This window comes from Cetorhinus maximus, chromosome 3, assembly GCF_964194155.1.
Source record: "Cetorhinus maximus chromosome 3, sCetMax3.hap1.1, whole genome shotgun sequence".
In the NCBI taxonomy this organism is placed as follows: Eukaryota; Metazoa; Chordata; class Chondrichthyes; order Lamniformes; family Cetorhinidae; genus Cetorhinus; species Cetorhinus maximus.
The window spans coordinates 42,403,907-42,426,731 of record NC_135881.1 but is presented as its reverse complement, the minus strand read 5'-3'; the positions used below and the strand labels follow the sequence as shown (position 1 = coordinate 42,426,731).

Genomic DNA, 22,825 nt, shown 5'->3' with positions numbered 1-22,825 from the left:
AAAGCTGCCACCAATCTGTCAGGTGGAGTGGGACGGAGGTGGGTGGGGTATTGGGCAGCCATGCAGCGCACTAAACTCTGGCAATCCAAGTGGTGACCAGCACTCTCTGGGATCCATTAAGGGGCCTTCAGACTTAACCAAGCCAGATTCTTAGTACACCCATACTAAACCACACGTCTTTCTCTTTCATCCTGCCGGGGCAGTACAACAGAATCATGGAGCCTGGTGACCTAGCTGTATGCCTTGTGGCTTACTGAGATCAAAGATGATGGAGAAGAGAGCAGCACCCTCTGGAAGAAGGGTGGGGTTCCCACACACACTGCCGAAGAGCCACAGTGAACTGCCGCTGGTCGGCACCCAGCTAGACCCAGGGTCTATAGATGCTGCCTTCTATTCCTGCACGTCTAGGGAACTGCTAGGTCACATCTTCCAGCTGCTGAAGGATTTGGTGCCATGGGGGACATGGAGGGCATTCGCTGCCAGTGGCCATGAAAGTGACCACGGCACTCGATTTATATGCCAGTGGCTCCTTTCAGGGCTCCACAGATGGACCTATGTGGGATATCACAAGCCTCCACCCATACATGCACTCATGAGGTCACGGGTGTCATCTTTGTGAGGGCACACAACTTTGAGCATTTTGCCCGGGACCAGGACAGCCAAGATGCAAGAGCAATTGGATTTTCCCAGATCTCTGGTTTCCCACAGGTGCAGGGTCCCATCAGCTGCACTCACATGGCGCTCAGAGATCTGTTGCAACACACGGTCAACTATGTCATCCGCAAGGGATTCCATTCGCTGAATGTGCAGCTGATGTGCGATCACCACAAATGCATCCTGCAGGCCTGCGCATGGTTTCCTGGGAGTGTGCAAAGCTCCTACATTCTCAGTCAGTCACAGATCCCTGACGTCTTCCAGGGTCCACAGAAGCTGCAGGGTTGGCTCCTTGGGAACAAGGCTACCCGCAGAGGACGTGGCTGATGACACCCGTGCGATGGCCTGCAGAGCAAACGTATAACAAGGCTCATGCTGCAACTCGCAACTTGGTGGAGCAGACCATCGCAATGCTGAAAATGAAGTTCCAGTGCCTGGACCAGGCCTATATTGTAGACCAATATAGTCTACAGAGCATGTTACACATCATTGTTGTCTGCTGCACCCTTTACACCCTGGCGCTGCAATGGGGAGAGGAGCTGGCTGAGGAGGAGATGATGGAGCTGGAGCTCTTCTCCAATGAGGTGGATGCCGACAGGGATGAGGGTGAGCAGGTCCTCAAAGGTGGCAATGAGGTCCTCGCATCAACCAGGTAAGGCAGGCGTGCTCGGGAGGCCCCCATAGCTGCTAGATTTGTAGAGGATGATGATGATGATATAAGAAGGAGACACCATAAGATCCTCAAATTGTATCTATGAACATTTTACTCCAGTCTGGCTTATGGCAGCGCACATAGCCTCAGTGATAATGCTCCTGTCATGGAGACACAGTGGAGGCCCTAATAGTCACTTGATTTCGGGAGGATGATAATGATATGCAATGAAGACACTCCATAGATCTTGACATAGCCCCTGACAACGTCTGACTCCTTTCTGGCCACGGCTTGTGCTCTGTGATTAGGGTCATTTCATAGAGACACAGCCAAGAAACTTTAAAAGTATCTGATCATTTGTCCGTCTTCAGCTCCTGACACCTTCAGGAGCACAGCTGGTCACAGATGCTGAAGAGATGGGGACAGCCCCACGTTAAAGGTGCTGAGACCACACAGAGAATGAGAGAACTCTGTGACACCTGCCCACAACATTCTGGCAGCAATGACTAGCACCGTCAAGGTGCAGGCATCAGTAATGTGTCCAGGGAGCGTGAGGCCGGACCATCACTTTGGTCTGAAGATTGCACAAAGCATAGGGACGAGGCCCTGGACTGAGACATCTGCCTTCCTCTTGTGCAGAAAGCTTTCACATCTGAGTGACACGAACACTGTTCATCGGAACAAGGAGCCATAGGCAGGGAGACATTCTTGGGAGTTTATTAACAATAGTGAACGTTATGTACATAAGTGATTAACACCGGTCCTAATCCTGCTGCTACATATTGGAGGTGGCCTGCTGACTGCTGCACCCTGTTTGTGATGACCTTGGCAGGCGCCCTCTGGAGGGCCGAGACCTGGAGGGCCCCAGCCTGCTATCAGGGTCAAGCTGTAAGACAGTGGTACCTCCTCGGCCTGTGGAGCTGGAGCTGCTGAGGTCATTGGAAGAGGGAATTTGGATGGGCTGGACACTCCCGGAGTCACCTGGATAGATGCCCCCGGAGGGGGGTGGGTACATAAGACCATAAAACATAGGAGCAGAAGTAGGCCATTCAGCCCATCGAGTCTGCTCCACCATTTAATGAGACCATGGCTGATCTGATAATCCTCAACTCCTTTCCTGCCTTTTCCCCATAACCCTTGATTCCCTTATTGTTTAAAATCTGTCTATCTCAGCCTTGTACATACTTAACAACCCAGCCTCTGCAGCCCTCTGCAATAAAGAATTCCACAGATTCACTACCCTCTGAGAGAAAAAATTCCTCCTCATCTCTGTCTTAAATGGGCGACCCCCTTACCCTGAGATTATGCCCTCTGGTCCTAGACTCTCCCACAAGGGGAAACAACCTCTCAACATCTACCCTGTCAAGCCCCCAAAGAACCTTATGGACAGGATTTTCCCCTCAGCGATTTGGGGGCGGGGCTCGCTCGCCGAGGGGAAAATGATGCGGGATGATTGTCGGGAGGAATCCCCAACGTCATCCCGGTCCCTTTAAATTTTTAGGAAGGCATTTTTAGACTTTACTTACCTGTCATGAATCTCCCTGAGACAGGACTTTGCCTCAGGGAGCAGTGCGCTCTTTCGCGCGAATGCGTGACAGATGGGGATTCCTTCCACCACTTTGACAGATGGGGATTCCCTCCACCCCCCCACACAGGAAGCGCATAGCGCTTCCTGTCGGGCAGGCCGCTGGGTGGGCCATAATTGACCCACCCACTCAAAATAACAGCGGGTCTCATTTCGGTGGCGGGGGTCGGCTGTCCGCCTGCCGCCAAGCCGGTGGGGCTCGCACGCCATCTGAGGGCAAAATTCTGCCCTATGTTTCAAATCAGGTTGCCTCTCATTCTTCTAAAATCCAATGCCAGCATATATTTCCTTAGATAAGGAGACCAAAACTGTTCACAATATTCTAGGTGTGGTCTAACTAGTGCCTTGTATACTTTAAGCAAGACTTCCCTATTTTTATACTCCATTCCCGTGAAATAAAGGCCAACATTCCATTTGCCTTCCCTATTACCTGCTGAACTTGTACGCTAGCTTTTTGTGATTCATGCACGAAGACCTCCCAAATCCCTCTCTGCAGCTTTCTGCAGTCTTTATCCATTTAAATAATATTCAGCTCTTCTATTCTTCCTGCCAAAGTGCATAACCTCACATTTTCCCACATTATATTCCATCTGCCAAGTTTTTGCCCACTCACTTAACCTGTCTATATCCCTTTGTAGACTCTTTGTGTCATCTTCACCACTTGCCTTCCCACCTATTTTTGTGTCACCCGTGAACTTGGTGACAGTACATTCACTTCCCTCATCCAAGTAATTAATATATATTGTAAATAATTGTGGCCCCAGCACTGATCCCTGTAGCACTCCACCAGTTACAGGTTGCCATCCTGAAAATGCCCCCTGTATCCCAACTCTCTGTCTTCAATTAGTTAGCCAGTCCTCCATCTATGCTAATATACTACACCCCACACCATGGGCTCTTATCTTATTAAGTAAGATATTGTGGCACCTTATCAAACATCTTTTGGAAATCCAAATATATTAAATCTACTGGTTCCCCTTTATCTATCCTGGTTGTTGCCTCTTCAAAGAATTCTAATAAATTTGTCAGGCATTATTTCCACTTCAGTGAAAACATGCTGACTCTGCTTGATTATATTATGCATTTCTAAATGCTCTGCTATTATATTCTTTATAATAGACTCTAATATTTTCCCAATGACAGATGTTAAGCTCAATGGCTTATGGTTACCTGTTTTTTTTTGTCTCCTTCCCTTTTTGAATAAAACAACATTGGTAGTTTTCCAATCCTCTGGGGCTTTTCATCTTCTAAGGATTCTTGGAATATTACCACCGGTGCATCCACTATCTCTGTAGCTACTTCCTTTAATATCCTAGGATGCATCCCATCAGGTCCAGGGGACTTATCGGCCTTTAGCCCCATTAGTTTCCCTAGTACTTTTTCTCTAATAATAGTTATTGTATTTATTTCCTCAACCCCCACCTCCACCTCCCCCCCCCCACCCCGACTTTTGTCCCTTGATTATTTCGTATTTTTGGAATGTATTAGTGTCTTTTACTGTGAAGACTGATGCAAAGTGTTTATTCAACTCCTCTGCCATTTCCTGGTTCCCCATTATTATTTCCCAGCCTCATTTTTTATGGGGCCTATGTTCACTTTGGCTTCTCTCTTTTTTTATATATATTTAAAGAAGCTCTTACTGTCCGTTTTTATATTACTCCCCAGTTTACCCTCAAAGTTTATTTTCTCCCTCTTTTGGTCATCTTTTGTCCCAATTCCCAATCCTCTGGCTTACCACTAATCTGTGCCACGTTGTATGTTTTCTCTTTCAATCAGATCCTATCCTTAACTTCCTAGGTTAACCATGGTTGGTTTATCCCTTTCCTAGAATCCTTCCTCACTGGGATATACCTTTGTTGTGAGTCATGAACTATTTTCTTAAATGTCTTCCATTGTACACCTGCTGATCCTCCTCCCTATGGGTGCCCAAGGGCCCCTGGCTGACTCCTTGAGGAGAAGTGATAGCTGGAGTGAGATCGAGCTGCCCAGCACCCCTCTCGCATACACACTGTTGGAGGCCAACTATGGCGTCAGCGATGGAGTTGATCCTGCGCAGCAGTGCAGGAGCGACACCCTGGACCATGGCGGCCGGCATCCTACCAGTGTTAACCTCAGTGCATTGGCATGCCGGTGCTACCTCAGCCTGAAGGCGGACTGACTCCTCCATTGTGCTTTACAATCTGAGGAGTGCAGCGGACACACCTTCCTAGTGTTCCCGAGCTTGCCTTTGCAGCTCCAGCAATTGTGACATGACCGAGTCCAGAGGCACATCATCTGACTCGGACTCAGCAAATATCTGGCCTTCAGCAGTCCTCCGAGTGCCAGACACCTGGGAATTCCCTGCCGCCACCTGCTGCGGATCAGACAGTGCGATGTGCTCACCTGATTGTGATCCTGAGGCTACTGTAAAGCTAGGTCCCACTGAGGTTTGTGTGTCTGCGCTGGTGGAGGGTCTGGGTGAGCGCTGTGATGGGACTTCAAGGAAGGTGCCTCCAGATTCCTCCTCAGTGGTTTCTTCGCGGCTTGAGTTGTGCCATAGGTCATGGACTCCATCAGCTGTTTCCCAGATGGAAGCAAGGGGAGATAATTAGCGCATGGCAGTGGCCTGTGAAAGAGGACACATCACTCACAACATGGTTATCTGATGGATATTACACTGCTGGATCCTCACTTGGTAATGCACCACCGACCTCACCGTCAGCACAGGAACGGTCCAGGTTGTCACCAGCCAGCTGGATGGCTCTATTCTCAAAGTCCGTGAGTTGCTTGATTTCAGGCATTCCTCCAACCTCTCCCTCTTGTTGTGTATTAGCTTGTCCTGCATGATTATAGATGGAGAGAGTATAAGTAGGACTCATGTCAGGCCAGATGATAAGTATGCCTGGCATGTGTAGGTGATGAGTGGTCCCATGGATAGGACGAGGATAATGATGGTGTGTGTGTGAGAGAGAGAATGGTGATGCCCTTTGAGCTGTCAGTGAGTGAGGGCCCTGTGGACGTGTGATGGGTTTGTGAATGTGAGTTGAGAGTGATGAGAAGAGTGACTTACCCTGGTGGAATGGAGGAGATCATTCGTCCTCTTGCGACACTGGGTGTCTGTCCTCTTTTGCAGGGAGTTGGCGCTGACCAGCGCTGCCACCACCTCCCAAGCTGGATTAGTGAGGTTGCGGCACATCCTGTGGCCAGAGCGGGGGTAGAGGACTCACTACGGGCCACTGCTGCGTCCATAAAGCGCTCGAGCGACACATCATTGAACCTGGGGGCTGCCGTCTTTTTGTCTTTATGGGCCATGTCTTCTTTGCAGCAGTTGTGGACTGGAAACGCTGAGAGGGGAGTGTGCGGCTGGACTTTAACTACGATGCCCGTGTGATAAAGCGGCGAAGTAATGGCGTGGCAGACAATGAGAGCCCGTCCGCCATGGAAACTGTGTGTTTCCCGGCAATGCATAATGATTGTGGTGGGTTTGGGACGATGTGGCGTGAAAAGCCGCCATTGCGGCCAGCGGGTAAAATGTTGTTTTACCTGCCCGTTACCGGCACTTGGGCAGAATCATCCCAGATTTGCGCTAATATCCCAGCTGAGGCCAAACAATGTTTATAAAGCTTTATCAGCTTCCTAGCTTTTCTAATACATTGCTCCAGTCTGAAAAACACCCACCACTTTCTGTCCCTTTACCTATTTTATATCCAAGCATGGGCTCATGGGCTTTAATTTTTCTAATGGCAAAGTATCACATCATAGAGTTAAATGTCTTTTGAACGTCCATTTCCACAACATCAACTGCATGACCCTCATCAGCCCTCTCCATTACTTCATCAAAGAACACAATCAAATTACTCAAACACAGTTCGCTTTTAACAATGGACTGTTCAATGTGAATATACCTTGAGATCTACTGTGAAGACTATAAAGCACTTCATTGTATATTCAACTCTATCCATTCAGCACATAACACGTTTCCAATAGTTGATCAAAAATAATTTAGTAAATATTACTAGTTGTGTCTTCAATACTATTATTCCCCTGAATGTCCTGAATATTAATTGTGATAGTATTTTAGACAAATGTAATTGCAGGTTTAAACTAGTAAAATGGAAGATAAAATAGTTGCAATAAATAACTTTGTCTCTAATATATATCTGGTCACTTTGCAATGTGAAGAAAGGAGGCAACTAATGTGCACACAACAAGATCTGACAAACATCAATGAGGTAATAAACCACATTGTCTGTTTTAGGCATTGGTTGAGTGCTAAATGTTGACCAGGACACTGAGAACTTTTCTTCCTAGAAGTATCAGGGGTTCTTTTGCCTCAACTTGAAAGAAAGTAGGATCAGTTTGATATCTCATCTGAAAGACTGCGCAATACTCTCTCAGATGTGTTAGCCCGATTTATGTACTCAAGTCTATGTGGAGTTCCCAAAAATAGTAGTTTCATGAGTATCTGCTATGCCCTAAATAGATATACCTCCTTTGAGGAATTAAATTTACTTCAATCCTGCACACTGTCTGTAATGGCTTTATGTATCTAAGCTCCCAAAATATCCAGAATAACATGTCAATATGATTACGACAAATTATTCATAATAACTACAAACTAGGAAGTCAAATTGGTCCACCTTGGTTCATCTATCCAGAAAAATCCTACAGCCACCACTCCTACCCATCCACATTTCTCCCCCTCACCCTACTTCCCCACCAATCATTGCATCTGATTAGTTAGGAACATGTGAACACAAGTTTCTAAAAGAACTTTGTGATATCTGTCCACAAGATGTATTTTGCTAATTTGAGACTGTTTGTTTGTGCCTCTTATCCTATTCTGTTCAGATCTTATACCTACCAGTTCCATGCTGTATTCTATCTGGTGTGAGCTTTACTCTTATCAGGGATGGGCAGCCCCAGTTTTCCCAGTCTCTCTTTACACCTCAGTCCCCTGACACGTGTGACCATCATCTTCTCTTCAGGGCTTGAAGTTCTCTTGTGTGTCTATAATGGGAACTGTGGTGCAGTTTGGCCAAAGCAATGTACCATTGGAATGTGTCTTTTTCTTGACTTGTATTTAATGTTTTTGGCAGTATAGTTCAGCATTTAATTTGATTTGTTAATTGCTGCTTTGCAGTCATTGTGCAGAGTATTGAGTCTAAGGCCTATAGATCTCTCTTCACTTCATCCTAAAATGTTTCAACGTCATTCCAGGATGTAGCACATTTATTAATTCCACATGCAGTACTTTGCACCTGTTCATATTGAAATTCGGCTACATTGTTTTGCTGTCTTCTAGAACTTGGCCATAATTCTCTCCACAGTCAAATAGCTACTGACTCACAAAGGTCATGTGGAGAATAGCAACTTGAATCTTTCAGTAAGTTTAAACTGAAACTTGTGCCTCTTAGTTTGGTATCATTCCAAACTTTGCATTGAATTTCTAAATCCAAATTTTTATTTTTGTAGACCTGGACCTCAACAGCTTTAAGCTTATCTAGCATTCTTTCATACAAAACTTTGTCAAATGCTTTTTTTAAGACTAGGTATGCCACATTTTCAGGCTTTACCTGTCTCTCATACTCGTGCTATCTCCCTCTCCCATTCCACATCCCTGCCTCATGCTTGCTCACACTCTTCTTGTAGAGTCCAAACAGCCTTGCTCATTGCTCTGATGCATACACAATGCCAAGAGGGTGATGACCCCTGAATTGGTAAAGTTGATGTTGGCTCCTCCCCTGACCTGTGATGTGCTGCTGCAGCTTTAACTTCAAAGGGGTAAGCCCTTTAAACTCTGAAAAGCATTTTTACTTGCCTTTTTTTAAACTCTTCCAACCTCCATGACTTCCCCCAGACAGTGTCCTTGCATCCGTGCAGCTGGTAAATTCCAACCTCCTTTGGGGAAAATTCAAAAAGTTTTGGGAGACGGGCTATAATAAGCTCGCAATGTTGTTAATTGGACTCATAATTGGTGCAGAGGTGTTCGGAAGCCTTTCGGAGTATCGGGCAGAAAAGGAGGTGGGACTTCTGACTGCACAATCCTGCAGCCAATTTAATGTTTTTACTAGCCGATCTAGGATGGGAAAATCCAGGCCCAAGTGTTGTTCAGCAGCTATATTGTTTTTGGACACTTCTATGATTTGGTATTTTCACAGCAATTAACATCACTTTCATCAATTTGAACTAGACTCATAGACGTCTACAGCACAGGAGGAGGCTATTCGGCCCATCGTGTCCATGCCAGTCAACAAAGATCTGACTACACTAATCTCATTTTCCAGTGCTTGGGCCATAGCCCTGGAGGCTATGGCAACGCAAGTGAATATCTAAATACTTCTTAAATGTTACAAGAGTTTCTGACTCAACCGCCCTTTCAGGCAGTGAGTCCCAGACTCCCAACATCCTCTGGGTGATAAAATTTCTCCTCAACTACCCTCTTAGCCTTGTATCTCTTACCTTAAATCCATGCTCTCTGGTTATTGAACCTAATGGAAATACTAATGGAAAAAGTGCCTTCCTATCCACCCCAAACATACCCCTCAGTGTTATACACCCCTATCAGGTCCCCTCTTAACCTTCGTTGCTCCAAGGAAAACAACCCCAGCCTATTCAATCTTTCCTCATAGCTCAGACCCAAGCTTAGCTCCCATGTTTTTACTGGCACACACACAAAGAATACTTAGTGTTGTTGGTGGAAAGTAGAGAAATGATGAGGCAATGATGTGAAGGCAAGAATTAGAATTGATGCATTTTTCTTTGTTTCAGAAGTGGTGGCAGAAAATCCTGTTGGACTTGGAAGAGGAATACTATTTCAAAAGAGGACTCCAAGGTACAATATTTACATTATTTACATGGGGGAGGCAATGACGTAGTGGTATTGTCGCTGGGCTAATAATCCAGAGACCCAGGGTAATGCTCTGGGGGCCTGGGTTTGAATCCCACCATGGCAAATGGTGGAATTTGAGTTCAATAAAAATCATGATGACCATGAAACCATTGTTGATTGTTGTAAAAATCCATCTGGTTCACTATTATGCTGTTCTTACCTGGTCTGGCCTGCATGTGACTCCAGACCCACAGCAATGTGGTTGACTGAACAAGAGCAATTCAGGATGGGCAATAAATGCTTGCCTAGCCAGCGACGCCCACATCCTGTGAATACGTTTTTTAAAAATTTATGAACTGAGCCCTCGAGAATCTTTTCCACATAATTTACTTTACCAGCATTTTCTCCCTTTGTTTCTAATTTTCTCTCCTGTTCTGAAGACATTCGCTCTTGTGGTATGGTTTTGCAGGCACTGGTTGCTACTTTGCTCAAATGGCTATTTATCAAGCTGGAGGGGGCATTGTAACTGAACCCAATCATTCCTAACTGCTTTCACATGCAATTCCAGCTGGAATTGTAAGGTAAGGATCGCATTCTGGAGACCTTGCTCTGCCAAGAACCCTGAATTTTCTTGTGAGTCCATCGTTTTTTAGATTGCAATCCCAAAGTCTAGTTAAAAATCAGCCTGTTGAGCTTCTTGGAGTCTTGATAGTTTCAAATTCCGTGTATATCCTCCTTGTGAACTTGCTTGTGTCCACAGCAGTCCGTTGGTCTTTTTGAATGCTAACCTTTATATCCAAATCTAGGTGATTAAGTCACAGTGGAGGCCAATCATCTGGTACTGGCTGACTCACCGTAACTGGAAATTGCTCTTGAAAATTGACTCCAGATAAATCTATCTACGCGTATTGCTGTGCCAGATATCAAAGGCTTCCTCAGCATGCTGTTATGTGCGTAAAAATCGCAAAGATGTTCATTATAAATGGATTTACAATTTTGTCACACAGTGGTCATGGAGAAAATCTGCATGCATCTATTTACAGTGTTGCTGTGCTTGGACTAGGGATTTAGTTCTCACTGATGTGGAAACCATGTAGACCACCACACTGAGGCTCCAGCAGGCTGTAGTTCCCCGAACCCAGACTGGGCCACACTAAAGTGTATGGGCATGCATGGCTTAAAATTGGTTGAGACTGTCAGTCACTGAAAGCACACTTTACATGTTGAAAGTTTTCTTCACTAATCATGGACTCATAGGAACACAGGAAATAGGAGCAGGAGTAGGCCATTCAGCCCATCAAGCCTGCTGATCATCCACCTTTTACCCCATTTTTCCCCCACCACCCCCATATCCCTTGATGTCATTAGTAGAAGTAAATTACCTATTAGAAAGGCAATGGAGTTAAGGAGATCTTCTGAATTTTATATCTGTTGTTGCTGTGAACAGTCGGTGGGACAGCAAGATGGCAAAGCTCCATAATTGTGATTATTGTGCTGTTAGATCCATTGCATTTTATACAAATGATCCAGGCCATTGCATTATAAAATTATAGAGAGGATTTTTACCTCCTCCATCAACAAGACTGTGTTAAGACGGCAAAAATGTGAAATCCAATCCCACTTGACTGTGAATGCACCCTGGCCTTGTCTGCTTGCCTCGCTCTAGGTTAGTGATCATAATAATTTAATGCGGCTGCGTTGCTGAGATTTTGGCATTCATTTAAAATTTACCAGAGACTGGGAAACCTACAGCTGAAGGGAGACAGAGCTGCCAGATCCGGCAAGTAAATGCATCTCCAGCACCGCTTCTGGACTAGGAAGGGCAGGTGTGCTTCTTCCCACCTTCCCACAAAATCTGGCTTTTCAAGCAGACCTGCTGCACTCTCTTCTCCCGAGATCAAATCTTCCCCCCTTGTCCCGCCACTGAGCTTTGATCTCTCCTCCTGCACTGACCTCCTGATCTTCTCCATTGCCTCGTGGTCCCCAACTGCTGACCTGTCTTGCAAATTTTACTGCCTGGCAGCTGAGGGGCAGAGAGATATACCTATTGGCTCTTATTGCTGTTGTGCTTGAGATTTTTTCGAGAAGTTTTGGTGGGGATGGCTTTGGTGTAGAGTGGGGGAGTGGGTGGTATGTGTGAAGGGAGCAGGGTGGGTTGCTCATTACCAGTATAAGCTTCCTGTTGAACAGTTCAAAAGTCATTCTCAAGTGCCTTTCAGTAATTGCCACCTGCCTGCATCTGTAGCATATTCATACCCATCTATATATTTGGACTCTGAAGAAGAGTCATACGTACTCAAAACATTAACTCTGTTTCTCCCTCCACAGGTGCTGCCAGGCTTGCTGAGTTTTTCCAGTATTTCCTGTTTTTATTTTAGAACAATATATTTTATATTATATATTTGGACAACTAATTTGTCTGAACTTCCACCTAGGACTGTTCCAGGTGAACAGTCCAGTAGTTAATCTATATTGTTATTGGTTGGGCTTTTAGAAGATAGTACAGAGTTACAACATTACCTCATGGTTGTAGAGGCAAAGTTTTATTTAGTCAGGCACAAGGTGTTCTTGCTCTGGGACAGGTTGGTCATTCTTGGAGATTTGATAGCTCCCCTCTTAGAAGGCTACAACTATAGCTTTAGAAGACTATAATCTATAACTCAGTCCAAGTATATTTGCACATATTGGGGCTTATGGCAGCTATTATTGCTATGCCCTAGGCTCTTTAGTGCTCTTCAGTTCAGTTGGCTCAGGCTGTGGTCTCCCTGCAAAGAAACTTCAAAATCTGCTTCAAGTGGACAGTCAAGCGTCTTTTTTCTAGGAGATCCTCCAGTGTTTTGTATAGTGAAGTATGTGCATCCCGATTGGGAGAAACAAGGGAATTCCAAAGTAAATGGCTCTAAGGGAAGTTTATGCTACTTTTGGCTCTTAAGGCAATTGAAATTTTAGACCATATGCTAGCCATACAAGTGAAGTCAATCTGCGTTTGCAGATTGAGCTAATACCTCAGCCCATCACATCAATAAGGAGAGTTTATTTATATATACTATATGGTAGGAACTTTGTTGCCTTGAAACATAAATATTTTGGCCCTTCAGCTGTTGGAAGTGGACAATTCGTTTGCCTTCCTGTCCGTTCTTATAAGTGGAAAATCTATCCACAAGTGATTCGAGGACCATTCTGTAAATAAGATTAAGCTGAACTTGTTTGCATCATCGGACAATCTTGACCTTTCCTGGAACTATACTATGAAAGGAGGCTCACCTATGCAGAAACAGGATGGCTTCTTCTTTACCTGAACGTCAGGGCTGGCCTATGCATTTTCTCCCTTTGAACTGTTCCTCTCGGCACTCATCTGACTCACTCTATACATACCAGCCCTGTCATCAGATTTTGACAATGAGTGGAGCATGCATTCCTCTAGGCCTGCAGATGGGATCGTCTCTCACAGTGCGGGTCAGAATCTGCTTTGAGTTGAAATTATTTTGACTGATGGCTTGGTAATTGAATGACGTTGACCTCTAGATCAAGGTCGCCTTTCATCAGTGGCTGCGACCTTATTTAATTCCACAAATTTTCCATTATCTGGGTCCAGCAAGTCAAATAGCAGAGTTTTGTGGAATAGGGTCTAAATGACTACATCCTCAGCCATGTGAAGTATATTATAATCTAGAATATCTGCAGTGATTGATCCTTTGTTACTTGCCAGTCTTTCTTACTTTTCTGCTTCCCTTCTATTTTTGATACTCTTGAAGTTCATTCGATACTTGGTGTTCAATTGTACTACAAAAGATTTGCCATTTCAATTTTAATATTCCTGCCTATCTGAGGAACTCCAGCTTTTGTTGCAGCACCATCTGGACTTAGCCAAACAGCTAATGATTAAAGTATTTCCCACATTCATGTACTGTCTGATCTGCCAGGTTTTCTTTCCTGATTTTTTTGAAGTTCCCTATTTTACCTAATTGAAATTGGCTTTTCTGTTATTTTGCTTATTTGCGTAGCTTGTTCTTCAGTTTGTGTTTTGAGCCTACTATTTTATAGTTGCTGTTTCACAGGTATTCCCCGAACTCTTCTCACCTCCAGCAAGGGCATTAGCCAGCCCTGTTCATCTGAAGCCAACCGTACCTTTAGAAAGCTATTCCTGTTCCAAATTCATTCACAAGGTCTCAGAGCTTCTGCGATGCATTTAACATCATTATCTCATTTTTTAATATTTATTCTCAGAATATGGATAATATTAGTGAAGCTGTGTCTGTTGTTTATCCTAGTTGTTCTGAGAAATTGGTAGGCACTTCAGAATGCATTAAGTTTGTTATGACGTGGCAGATACTGTGTGCTAGGCGGACCAAATCCACAAGGGAAACCTGGTCGTGCTATCACAATGGTTTTGCAATTTGTATTTATTACAAGACGATGCATGCACTGAATTCAGAAGTAATGAGCCCACCAAGACCTTTAGAGCTTTTTAAAAATTAAATTAAAATATTTATTAACAAAATTAAAGATTTCAAGCACATACATAAGACTACAATTACTTAATACTGTAACAACTCCTAAAATTCCTAATTAACCTGACTTGCAGTTACACACCCCCTTCAAGGCAACAATCCAAAATAGATTTTAGATTTAAAACAAAACCAGCAAGTTAACACCGTGCCCACTTGACAGCAGAATTCCAACTGGCTTTCTCCAACTTCAGTTACTGGACATGATAGACTTATGCACAAATAGCTGGAGGCTTCTTCAAGGCTGTTTCACACACTCCTGTTAGACCTTACATGGCCCTCTCCTCACATAGCCTTTCATTCTCCTTTATATATGTTTCTCTCTGTATACTAAGAGGGGTAGATGAAATGAGAGATCTTGGCATGCAAGTACACAGGTCCCTGAAGGCAGCAGTTCAAGTAGACAAGGTTGTAAAAAAGGCATGTGGAATGCTCTCCTTCACTGGCAGAAGTATAGAATATAAAAGTAAGGATATAATGTTGGAATTGTATAAAACACCGGTGAGGCCACAACTGGAGTATTATGTGCAATTCTGGTCACCACATTACAGGAAGGACGTAATAGCTCTGGAGAGAGTGCAGAGGAGGTTTACAAGAATGTTGCCAGGGTGAGAAAAGTGTAGCTACGAGGAGAGATTGGATAGGTTGGGGTTATTTTCCTTACAACAAAGAAGGCTGAGAGGTGACTTGATTGAGGTGTACAAAATTATGAGGGGAATAGATAGAGTGGACAGGATAAAATTGTTTCCCTTGATGGAGAATTCTAGAACCAGGGGACATAGATTCAAGATAAGTGGCAGAAAGTGTAAGGGGGACATGAGGAAGAACATTTTTACGCAGAGGGTAGTAGGGTGTCTGGAATTCGCTGCCCAAGTTGGTGGTAGAGGCAGAAACTTTAAACTCTTTTAAAAAGAGTGGATCTGCACCTAAAGTGCTGTAAGCTGCAGGGCTATGGGCCGGGTGCTGGAAGGTTGGATTAGAAAGGGCACCTGGGTGTCCTCGGGCTGGCATGGACAAGATGGGCCAAATGGCCTCCTTCTGTGCTGTAACTTTTCTATGGTTCTATGGTAATATGTAAATTCCATTGTTCCACATGTCTTTGGAACGGACCTTTCCCATAATATAAAAGCTTTCATGTTGCCAATATTGCCAGTAATCTTAGGGAAAAATAAACACACTCCTTAGCCTTGCTTATCTGGCTAGTTGTAAACAGACTAACTTCCCTCTGAAATCTAAACAATCCCTTCACTTATCTAAAAATGCAAATTCCCTTCACACTTTACATGCTAAACTAGCATCCATGTTTACTCATTAGCATTTCAAACACATTTTTATACCTAGCTTCTTTTGATAATCCCAAGCTTGCAGTCTACCTGACTCCAAATGTAATTAAATCACACAGACAGAACCAATTATACTCGCCCCCATAAACCTACTTTACAACAAACCAGAAAAATATTACAAATTCATTATACTTTTGTAACAAGTTTAGTTTAAATGGTGTGGACCAGATTGAATAAGAACAGATTTTCTCCCCTGGAGGACATTTGTGAACCAGCCATTTTTTTTAACCAAACATCAGCTTTTGAGGTTTTATTCTCCTGTGGTGTCAACTCACAAGTTGCCAGCTTTATTGAACTTAATTTCACGACTTTGAACTCTCAATCTCTGGATTGCTAATTTAATATCATAGCCATGACACTACTGTACCTGTATTATGCTGACTGTGTGGTACCGAGACTAATCCTGAGACTGCTCTCAACTCCTTAATATTTAATTTGTCTCCAAACTTGGTTATATACTTTACTTTATTACTGATTTGTTACTGATTTAAAGATGACCATGGCTTTTGGTATGTTATTTTCTCTGATTTATTTTGCACCTGCTCCATGATATCCATTACCCTAATACTCAGGGGCCAAGCACAATTTTGTACTCTCAACTCCTACAGAAAAAGAACATCTGTTCTCTTGCCTATACAATGTCCTATTATTTCTGCTCTTCATTTCTCTATTTTGGGTTGCACCACGGTGCCATGGCTTTCTTTGTGGCTCCTTAACTCTTGAGTTGCTATTGTCCGAATACCTATTTTACCAATCCAGCAGTCGCCAGGGGCAGAAATTTTCGCTCGGCGGGCATGTGCGCGCCCGACCCGCTCAAGCGTGAAAGGCCATGCGTTGGCCGAGCATACTGACCTTAACGCGCAGTCGCGTGGTAGTTCAGTTGGAGGGCGTGCGCTGGTGTTGGCAGCGCACCCGCCAACAATTGAAAAACCTCGTAAGGCCATTAAATAATTAATTACCCTAAATTTTTCGCTGCCTGTCCAACCTAACGGTTGGCGGGGCAGGCGAAAAGGCCAAGTAGCCTTTGCGTTTTTTTTTTGGAAACCTCATCCACGGGTGGGATGAGGTTCCCAAAAGCAAATAAAAGTAAAATAGAAATTTTGCAATTGAATTAATTAAATGTCCCTGCTCATGTGGCAGAGTCACATGAGGGGACATGCTTTATTACATTTTTATTTCCTTTATTTGCTTTTTTTAACAGTACTTTACCTCCCTGAGGCAGCTCTGTGCCTCAGGGAGATTATGAAGCGCTCACTCACGCGCATGCGCGATGTTCGCACTCAGCCGGCTCGCCCTCCTCCCCCCAACTGCATGGGCAGGACTCAGCGCTGCCACTCGCATTTCACACTGGGTGGGCCTTAATTGCCCTGCCAGTGTGAAATTGCGGTTTGGTGCCGATCACCCCCGCCTGGCAAGGGCAAAATTCTGCCCCAGATTTCTACACTGCCTCCAGTCCTGTCTTCCTACGCCAGTGAATGGCCACCTACTTCCTTTCCCCTCTTGTTTTCTCTGCCTGAATTGCTCACCTCCTAGAATGAGAATTCCAAGAACCCTTCAACCATATGTCGGAGTATCAACTGCTTCTCAAGCTCAAAAATCTTGATTTCAAATTCAGTCATCACAGGCACTCTTTGCACTGTGTGGTTATCCTGGACACACAAAGCATAAAGGGCCTCCCATTTTTCACATCACTGGCTTTAGCTGCCTCGCCATACTATAGTACACCGAACTGGCCTTGACATAATAGCAATTTAATTTCCCAAGCATAATTTTTGGTCAACTACCTCCAAGACTGAAAGCTCCTCTTCTCACAGTGATTGCAGGAGCAAACCTAGTTTCCTGCATGGATTCTAGGAAAGATACCAACATTGTAAAGCATTGAGATCACACGTGGGGCATACTCCAGTTTTGCTCATTAAGCAAAGGAATGGATTCAAAGATGGTTCCAAATATTAGATCACTGAAGTGCAAAAAGCTATGGGAACTTGTGCTGTGCAGATAGGAAGATGAGGTTGAAGGAAGAGCCTATTTTGAAAGGAAAGAGAAGAAAACTACTTGTATTCATATACACCTTCAATGTCCTCCGGAAGTTCAAAAGCACTTCATAATCAACAAAGTACTTTTGAAGTGTAATTGTTTTTGTAACGTAGGGAAATCATAAGGTAACTACAGTGTAACTAACGAGTTTTAGGTTATAAACTCTTATCTACCCCATTAATTAGCTTATTAAGAATAGCTTCTTGAGTTATTAGTAAGCGCAATGAATATTGATTGGCTGCAGAATTGAAAAGGAACTTGCTGATCCTTTGGCAAGGAGGTAACGATCAGTAAATGTCTCCAGAAAAGGACTTAAATGGGTGTGAGGAAAGAGGTTAATAATCAGTTTAAATTTTCTGTCTTTTTTTCAAATATTGTATATTTACAAAATTGTAATCATTTCTGGTTACCAGTACACTTAGATCATACTATATTGCTTATCACTGCAACTGGGAATACCTAAACATACCAAAAGATGCTCCTATCAGCAAAAATATTGGTCAAATATAGCTCGTGCATATAGTGCCTCTGCTGCTTGCAACAAAGAAATATTATATCCACATCAGTAAGTTTTTATTCAGTATTATTATCTAATACCTTGAAGATGTTGGCTTCTCACTGAGCACAGTGCCATGGGAAAGAGGGATGCTCTAGTATCATGCTTAATTGTCATTTATTCATGTGTAAGCCTTAACAGCAATTATCAGGGTATTTAATTGTAAAAGGTCCTGCTACCAGTATTGCTGCTGCCCTCTACAATTGCAACACACCACTGTAAGCAAGAGTTATGGGAGTCTGAGCTAGTTTTTTTCCTTGCAGAGCAGGAGTTGAACTTGCGATCTTAACCGTGTGTGTGTGCGTGTATTTAGTGTGTCGCTTACTCATTGAACAAATTTATTTATGATACTGGGATAGTTTGCTTTTGGCTGTCATAGATTTGCAAAGATACAAACCAATTTGATGGCTCAGGTGGTGAATTCAAAATATGAAGGTCCTACCAAAATTATTTTCATTTTAGTTTCCAGAAGGAGTTTTCTTTCGAAGACAAAGAAATTGCCAAGAAAACTAAAGATATCGACGCTAATCTACTTGCTGTACTTCCTAAAGGTTGGTAACTTTGATACAGCATTGAAGGAATTGATTTTGTTTATCTTGGTATATAAGCAACCAATTCACTTGTGAACAGTAAGATCAACAGCCTTTGGTAGAGCAAAATTCTGCGGATGCTGGAAATCTGAAACAAAAACAGAAAATGCTGGAAAAACTCAGCATGTCTAATAGCATCTGTGGAGAGAAAAACAGAGTTAACGTTTCGAGTCTGTATGACCCTTCTTCAGAAGAAGAGTCTCTGAAGAATAGTTGTACGGACTCAATGTTAACTCTGTTTTTCTCTCCACAGATGCTGTTAGACCTGCTGAGTTTTTCCAGCATTTTCTGTTTTTGTTTCAGCCTTTGGTAGAGAAGAGGGTTAATTGTGAGATAAATAAAACCCACTGAGATGAATTGGATGAAATTCTGCTAGAAGGTCACTGGACAAAAAAGTACAGAATTTAGGTACAAATTTTTATTTTCATGCCCCTATCAACTGCAGATTGGTAATGATGCAGAACTCAGCTTCTGAGGAAGAAATTGAAGAATTCATTCATATTTCGGGATGTAACATTTGGGATAATTGTACTGTTGATGACCGAATAGCCTTTCTTTCATTGAACATCCCCCATGTCGTATAGGAATGCAACTCAGTTTGATAGGTTCTGAGGGAACCAGATATTGAACAGGCACATGAGAAAGTGACAATATAAATTAGCAGTGTTATGATATAAGCACCTTTACAAAATATACAACAAGGCTGTAATTAATAGGAAGGGCCTTAAGCTGAATGGTAGTGTCAATGACTAATCCTATATTCACTAAATGCCCATATAGGGTGGAATCTTGTGGGCTTTAAAAATAGCAAAGTGTTGAGACCATTTCTGGGTCTTGACTCCGCACTGGCAGCTGGCTCGGATATCTTCCTGGAGATGGCGAATTAAGAGGCTGCCTCTGGGTCCATCTTCCAATTAAGGATGATAGGTGGGCTCCTGAGGCTGCAGGCCCAATCAGAGGGTCCATAACCTTGGAAGATTGGCAGCCCCACAGCCAGAGGTGGGGCCTGATGCTGCAGGATGAGGACTGCGAGGGCACCTCTATCTAGAGGCACCGTCTGAAGATCTATTCAATTTAATAAAAAATACAATGGCCACAGCTGCCAGGCCACCCTTGTGGAGGAGAGAGCTCTTTGCAGGGCGTCTGCTGGCTACACTGTGGGCCACTAATGGCTGTGGCTCTGGTGGGGAGGGGGGTGGGGGGGGTTTAAAACAAGGAGACCTTGTGGGTCCCTAGGCCGGTTGCAGGCAAGCTGCCTTCAGGAACCCTGCCAGTCTTGGCCCTCAATGGGGAAGCCCATCCACTGCCGGGAAGATCCCGACAGCATGCCCAGTCAGTCCACAGATGGGTAGTTAATTAGGTTGACTAGCCACTGCTTGCGGGCAGGTAGCCTCTGCTATTCCTGACCCACCTCCAGTAAGATTACCTTAAGATTAACCTTATCCTGTATCCTATGCAGCTGTGTAGGATTTGTCTTGGTCTTTGCACTGCAAGGAGCTTCTGGAATTATCAAACTTTTTTCTGCAACAGCTAAAATTTAAGAGCATTTAAATAGTGGAAACAATATTCCTATGAGGAATTAGATAAGATAACTTCTTAATCCAAATGAAATGGGACAAATCTAGTTTTAAAACCATAGGTGAGCTGGAAGCATTGTTTTTCCAAAATGCCCTTGGCCGCTAAGCTGAAGCGCATTTTTCTGAAAATCTCCCCGCCTCACCTTGAAGCCCTCCCAAACTGGCCGGGAAGCTACCAGCAATAGAAAGTTAATAAAGCTGATGGAAACATGCTAACTATCTTATATAGGGGGCTAAAGCACTAGTTGTAATTCTGGACTCAACACAGAGAACGTGCCCCTGGGGAGCTGTAATTGTACAGTGTGCCCTTTGGCACTGACCCATGTAAGTGAACGGCAAGCTCTTAGATCAACTGCCTTTGATTTTTGCATTTCGGCAAAACGGTCCTTACAACTCATCCAGAGTTTTAAAACTAGAACTCAGTTGTCCCTTTTCATTCAATAATACCATCTACATTGAATCAGAGGATATTGTCTTTGGTGGATTGGATTGATACTGGAACATCTAGTGTAGTCTACCCTGACAAATTTTACACTACTTTGGCGCCACAGTCTTTGGAGAATGCAGAATAATGAAGCGATAGATTAACTTCCTGGTAGAGTCCTCATTTTAAAAATAATATACAGCCTTCACACATCATCATTTCCACCTATTCTTTCCAGCAGACTCTGCAAAGGTATAGTTTTAGAAGAGGAGTGAGTTAAATGGCTAGATTTCAGTTTAGCTTCAGATCAAAATGAACTGGTAGAATACTACAGAATTTGGGCATTGTTTGGTATAAGAGAAAGGATCACCTATTTATAATGTCACGTTGATCTCATGTGCATGATCAGGTTCTGTGCAAATGATGTACTGGGCTATATTTCTGTGGTATGTGGAGGATGGGTATTATTTGAAGCATCTGACAGATGGCAATCTCCTTTGTTACCCTTAGTTAATAAGCTGTGATAGAAATATAGTACTGCAACACAGTAGTTTTCGACATGTTTGTGCCCTCTACCATACTTAATGTCGCATTAAAATGTTGCCTTTAAAGAGCAATGATGCAGACATTTGAGTTAGGCTAGAATCTGGGGCATGAAGGAAGTGCTTAATGTTATTTTTAGTGTATCGTAGAGTGCTGTGTTACTTCACTTAGGGCACAAACATAGCGGTCATGACCACATTTGCAATGAATGGTGTTACGTAATATGGTTTTTATTGGGTGTCCTAACTGAAGGTGCTAATTTGAAGGAATTCATCAGGAAATTTATTTTGGAATCTCAAGTTCAAATCACAGCAGTGATTTCTAGGGGAGAACTTCATTCACATGGTATCATTTTATACAGACTTTCATCGATTACCGGGGCATGCAGTGCTGGAGAGCACTGCCTGCATGGCCTGGGCACTGCTCCTCAATATCAATGAAGAGTGTTAGAACTGGCATTGTGCAAACGAATTTTCCTCCACCGCCCACTGTCGTGCCCCCAGCATTTTCGGCTAGAGGAAAGTGCCACTTCTATCTGAGACAAAAGGTATAGGGAGTAGACCGAAAAGTGGAGTTGAGGCCACTATCAGATCAGCCGTGATCTTATACATGACAACGCAGGATAGAGGGGCCAAATGGCCTGCTCCTGCTCCTAATTTGTTTGTTTGTATGTTCTAATAGGTAATAGAATTTAGTGCGAGATTATGTACTATATTAATAATTGTGGCACTACCAGCAATTTTGTTTTTGCTCCTTTTCTGAAGTTTAGTGCTGAATTATGATCATGCAGTGATGATGCACATTCCTCCTTCAGCCTCAATATATTTGGTAGTCCTGTAGTGCAGCTTTTCTACGCAAATACTTTTAGAAGATTTATTTTTGAAGCAGGAAATAAATTACTTATGTGGGAAAGCACAGTAACTGTACCTCACCAATTAAAAGTTGTTCGTGAACCTCGGGATAAGAAGGAATATCAACTTTTTGAGTGATGGAGGGAAATGCAAGAACTCACTAAAATTGCAGTTATGGGTTCTTACGGAGGGATTTTCTGCTCCCGCCTGCCACCGCGATCTTCCAGCCCCATCGCAAGTCAATGGACTTTTCCCAGCCTTAAAATTTAAAAGTATAAAAGGAGCTTGCTCTTCACTTAGCGCAGACTACCATTACAACAGCAACTTGCATTTATTTTGTGCCTTTAACGTAGACAGGTATCCCACGGTGTTTCACAGGAACGTAATTGGATAAGTAAAGTTACACTCTGCCAAAGAAGGAGACATTAGGACAAGCTTGTTCAAAGAGAGAGGTTTTTAAGGAGTTTCGTAAAAGACCCGAGAGAGGGAGGAGGGGTTTAAAGAGGTACTCCAAGAGGCTCGGACCTAGACAAGTGAAGACATGGCCGCCATTGCTGAGGTATAGGAAATGAGAGGTGCAAAGGATGCCAGAATTAGAGGAATACAGAGTTCTCCAAGTGTTGTAGGGTTGGATGAGGTTGCAGAGATATGGAGGGGTGAAGCCAGGGATTTGAGCATATAGGTGGTAATTTTT

General features: G+C 43.5%; 1 protein-coding gene across 1 annotated transcript in view; it reads left to right on the top strand.

The window, feature by feature from the left end:
* svila (supervillin a) overlaps positions 1-22,825 on the top strand; it is a 231,578-nt gene that overhangs the window by 40,059 nt on the left and 168,694 nt on the right. Inside the window, exons 2-3 of the mRNA XM_078537730.1 lie at positions 9,645-9,705; positions 18,609-18,697. Of these exons, the coding sequence (XP_078393856.1) occupies positions 9,645-9,705; positions 18,609-18,697 (150 nt within the window). The remainder of the gene's footprint in view (positions 1-9,644; positions 9,706-18,608; positions 18,698-22,825) is intronic.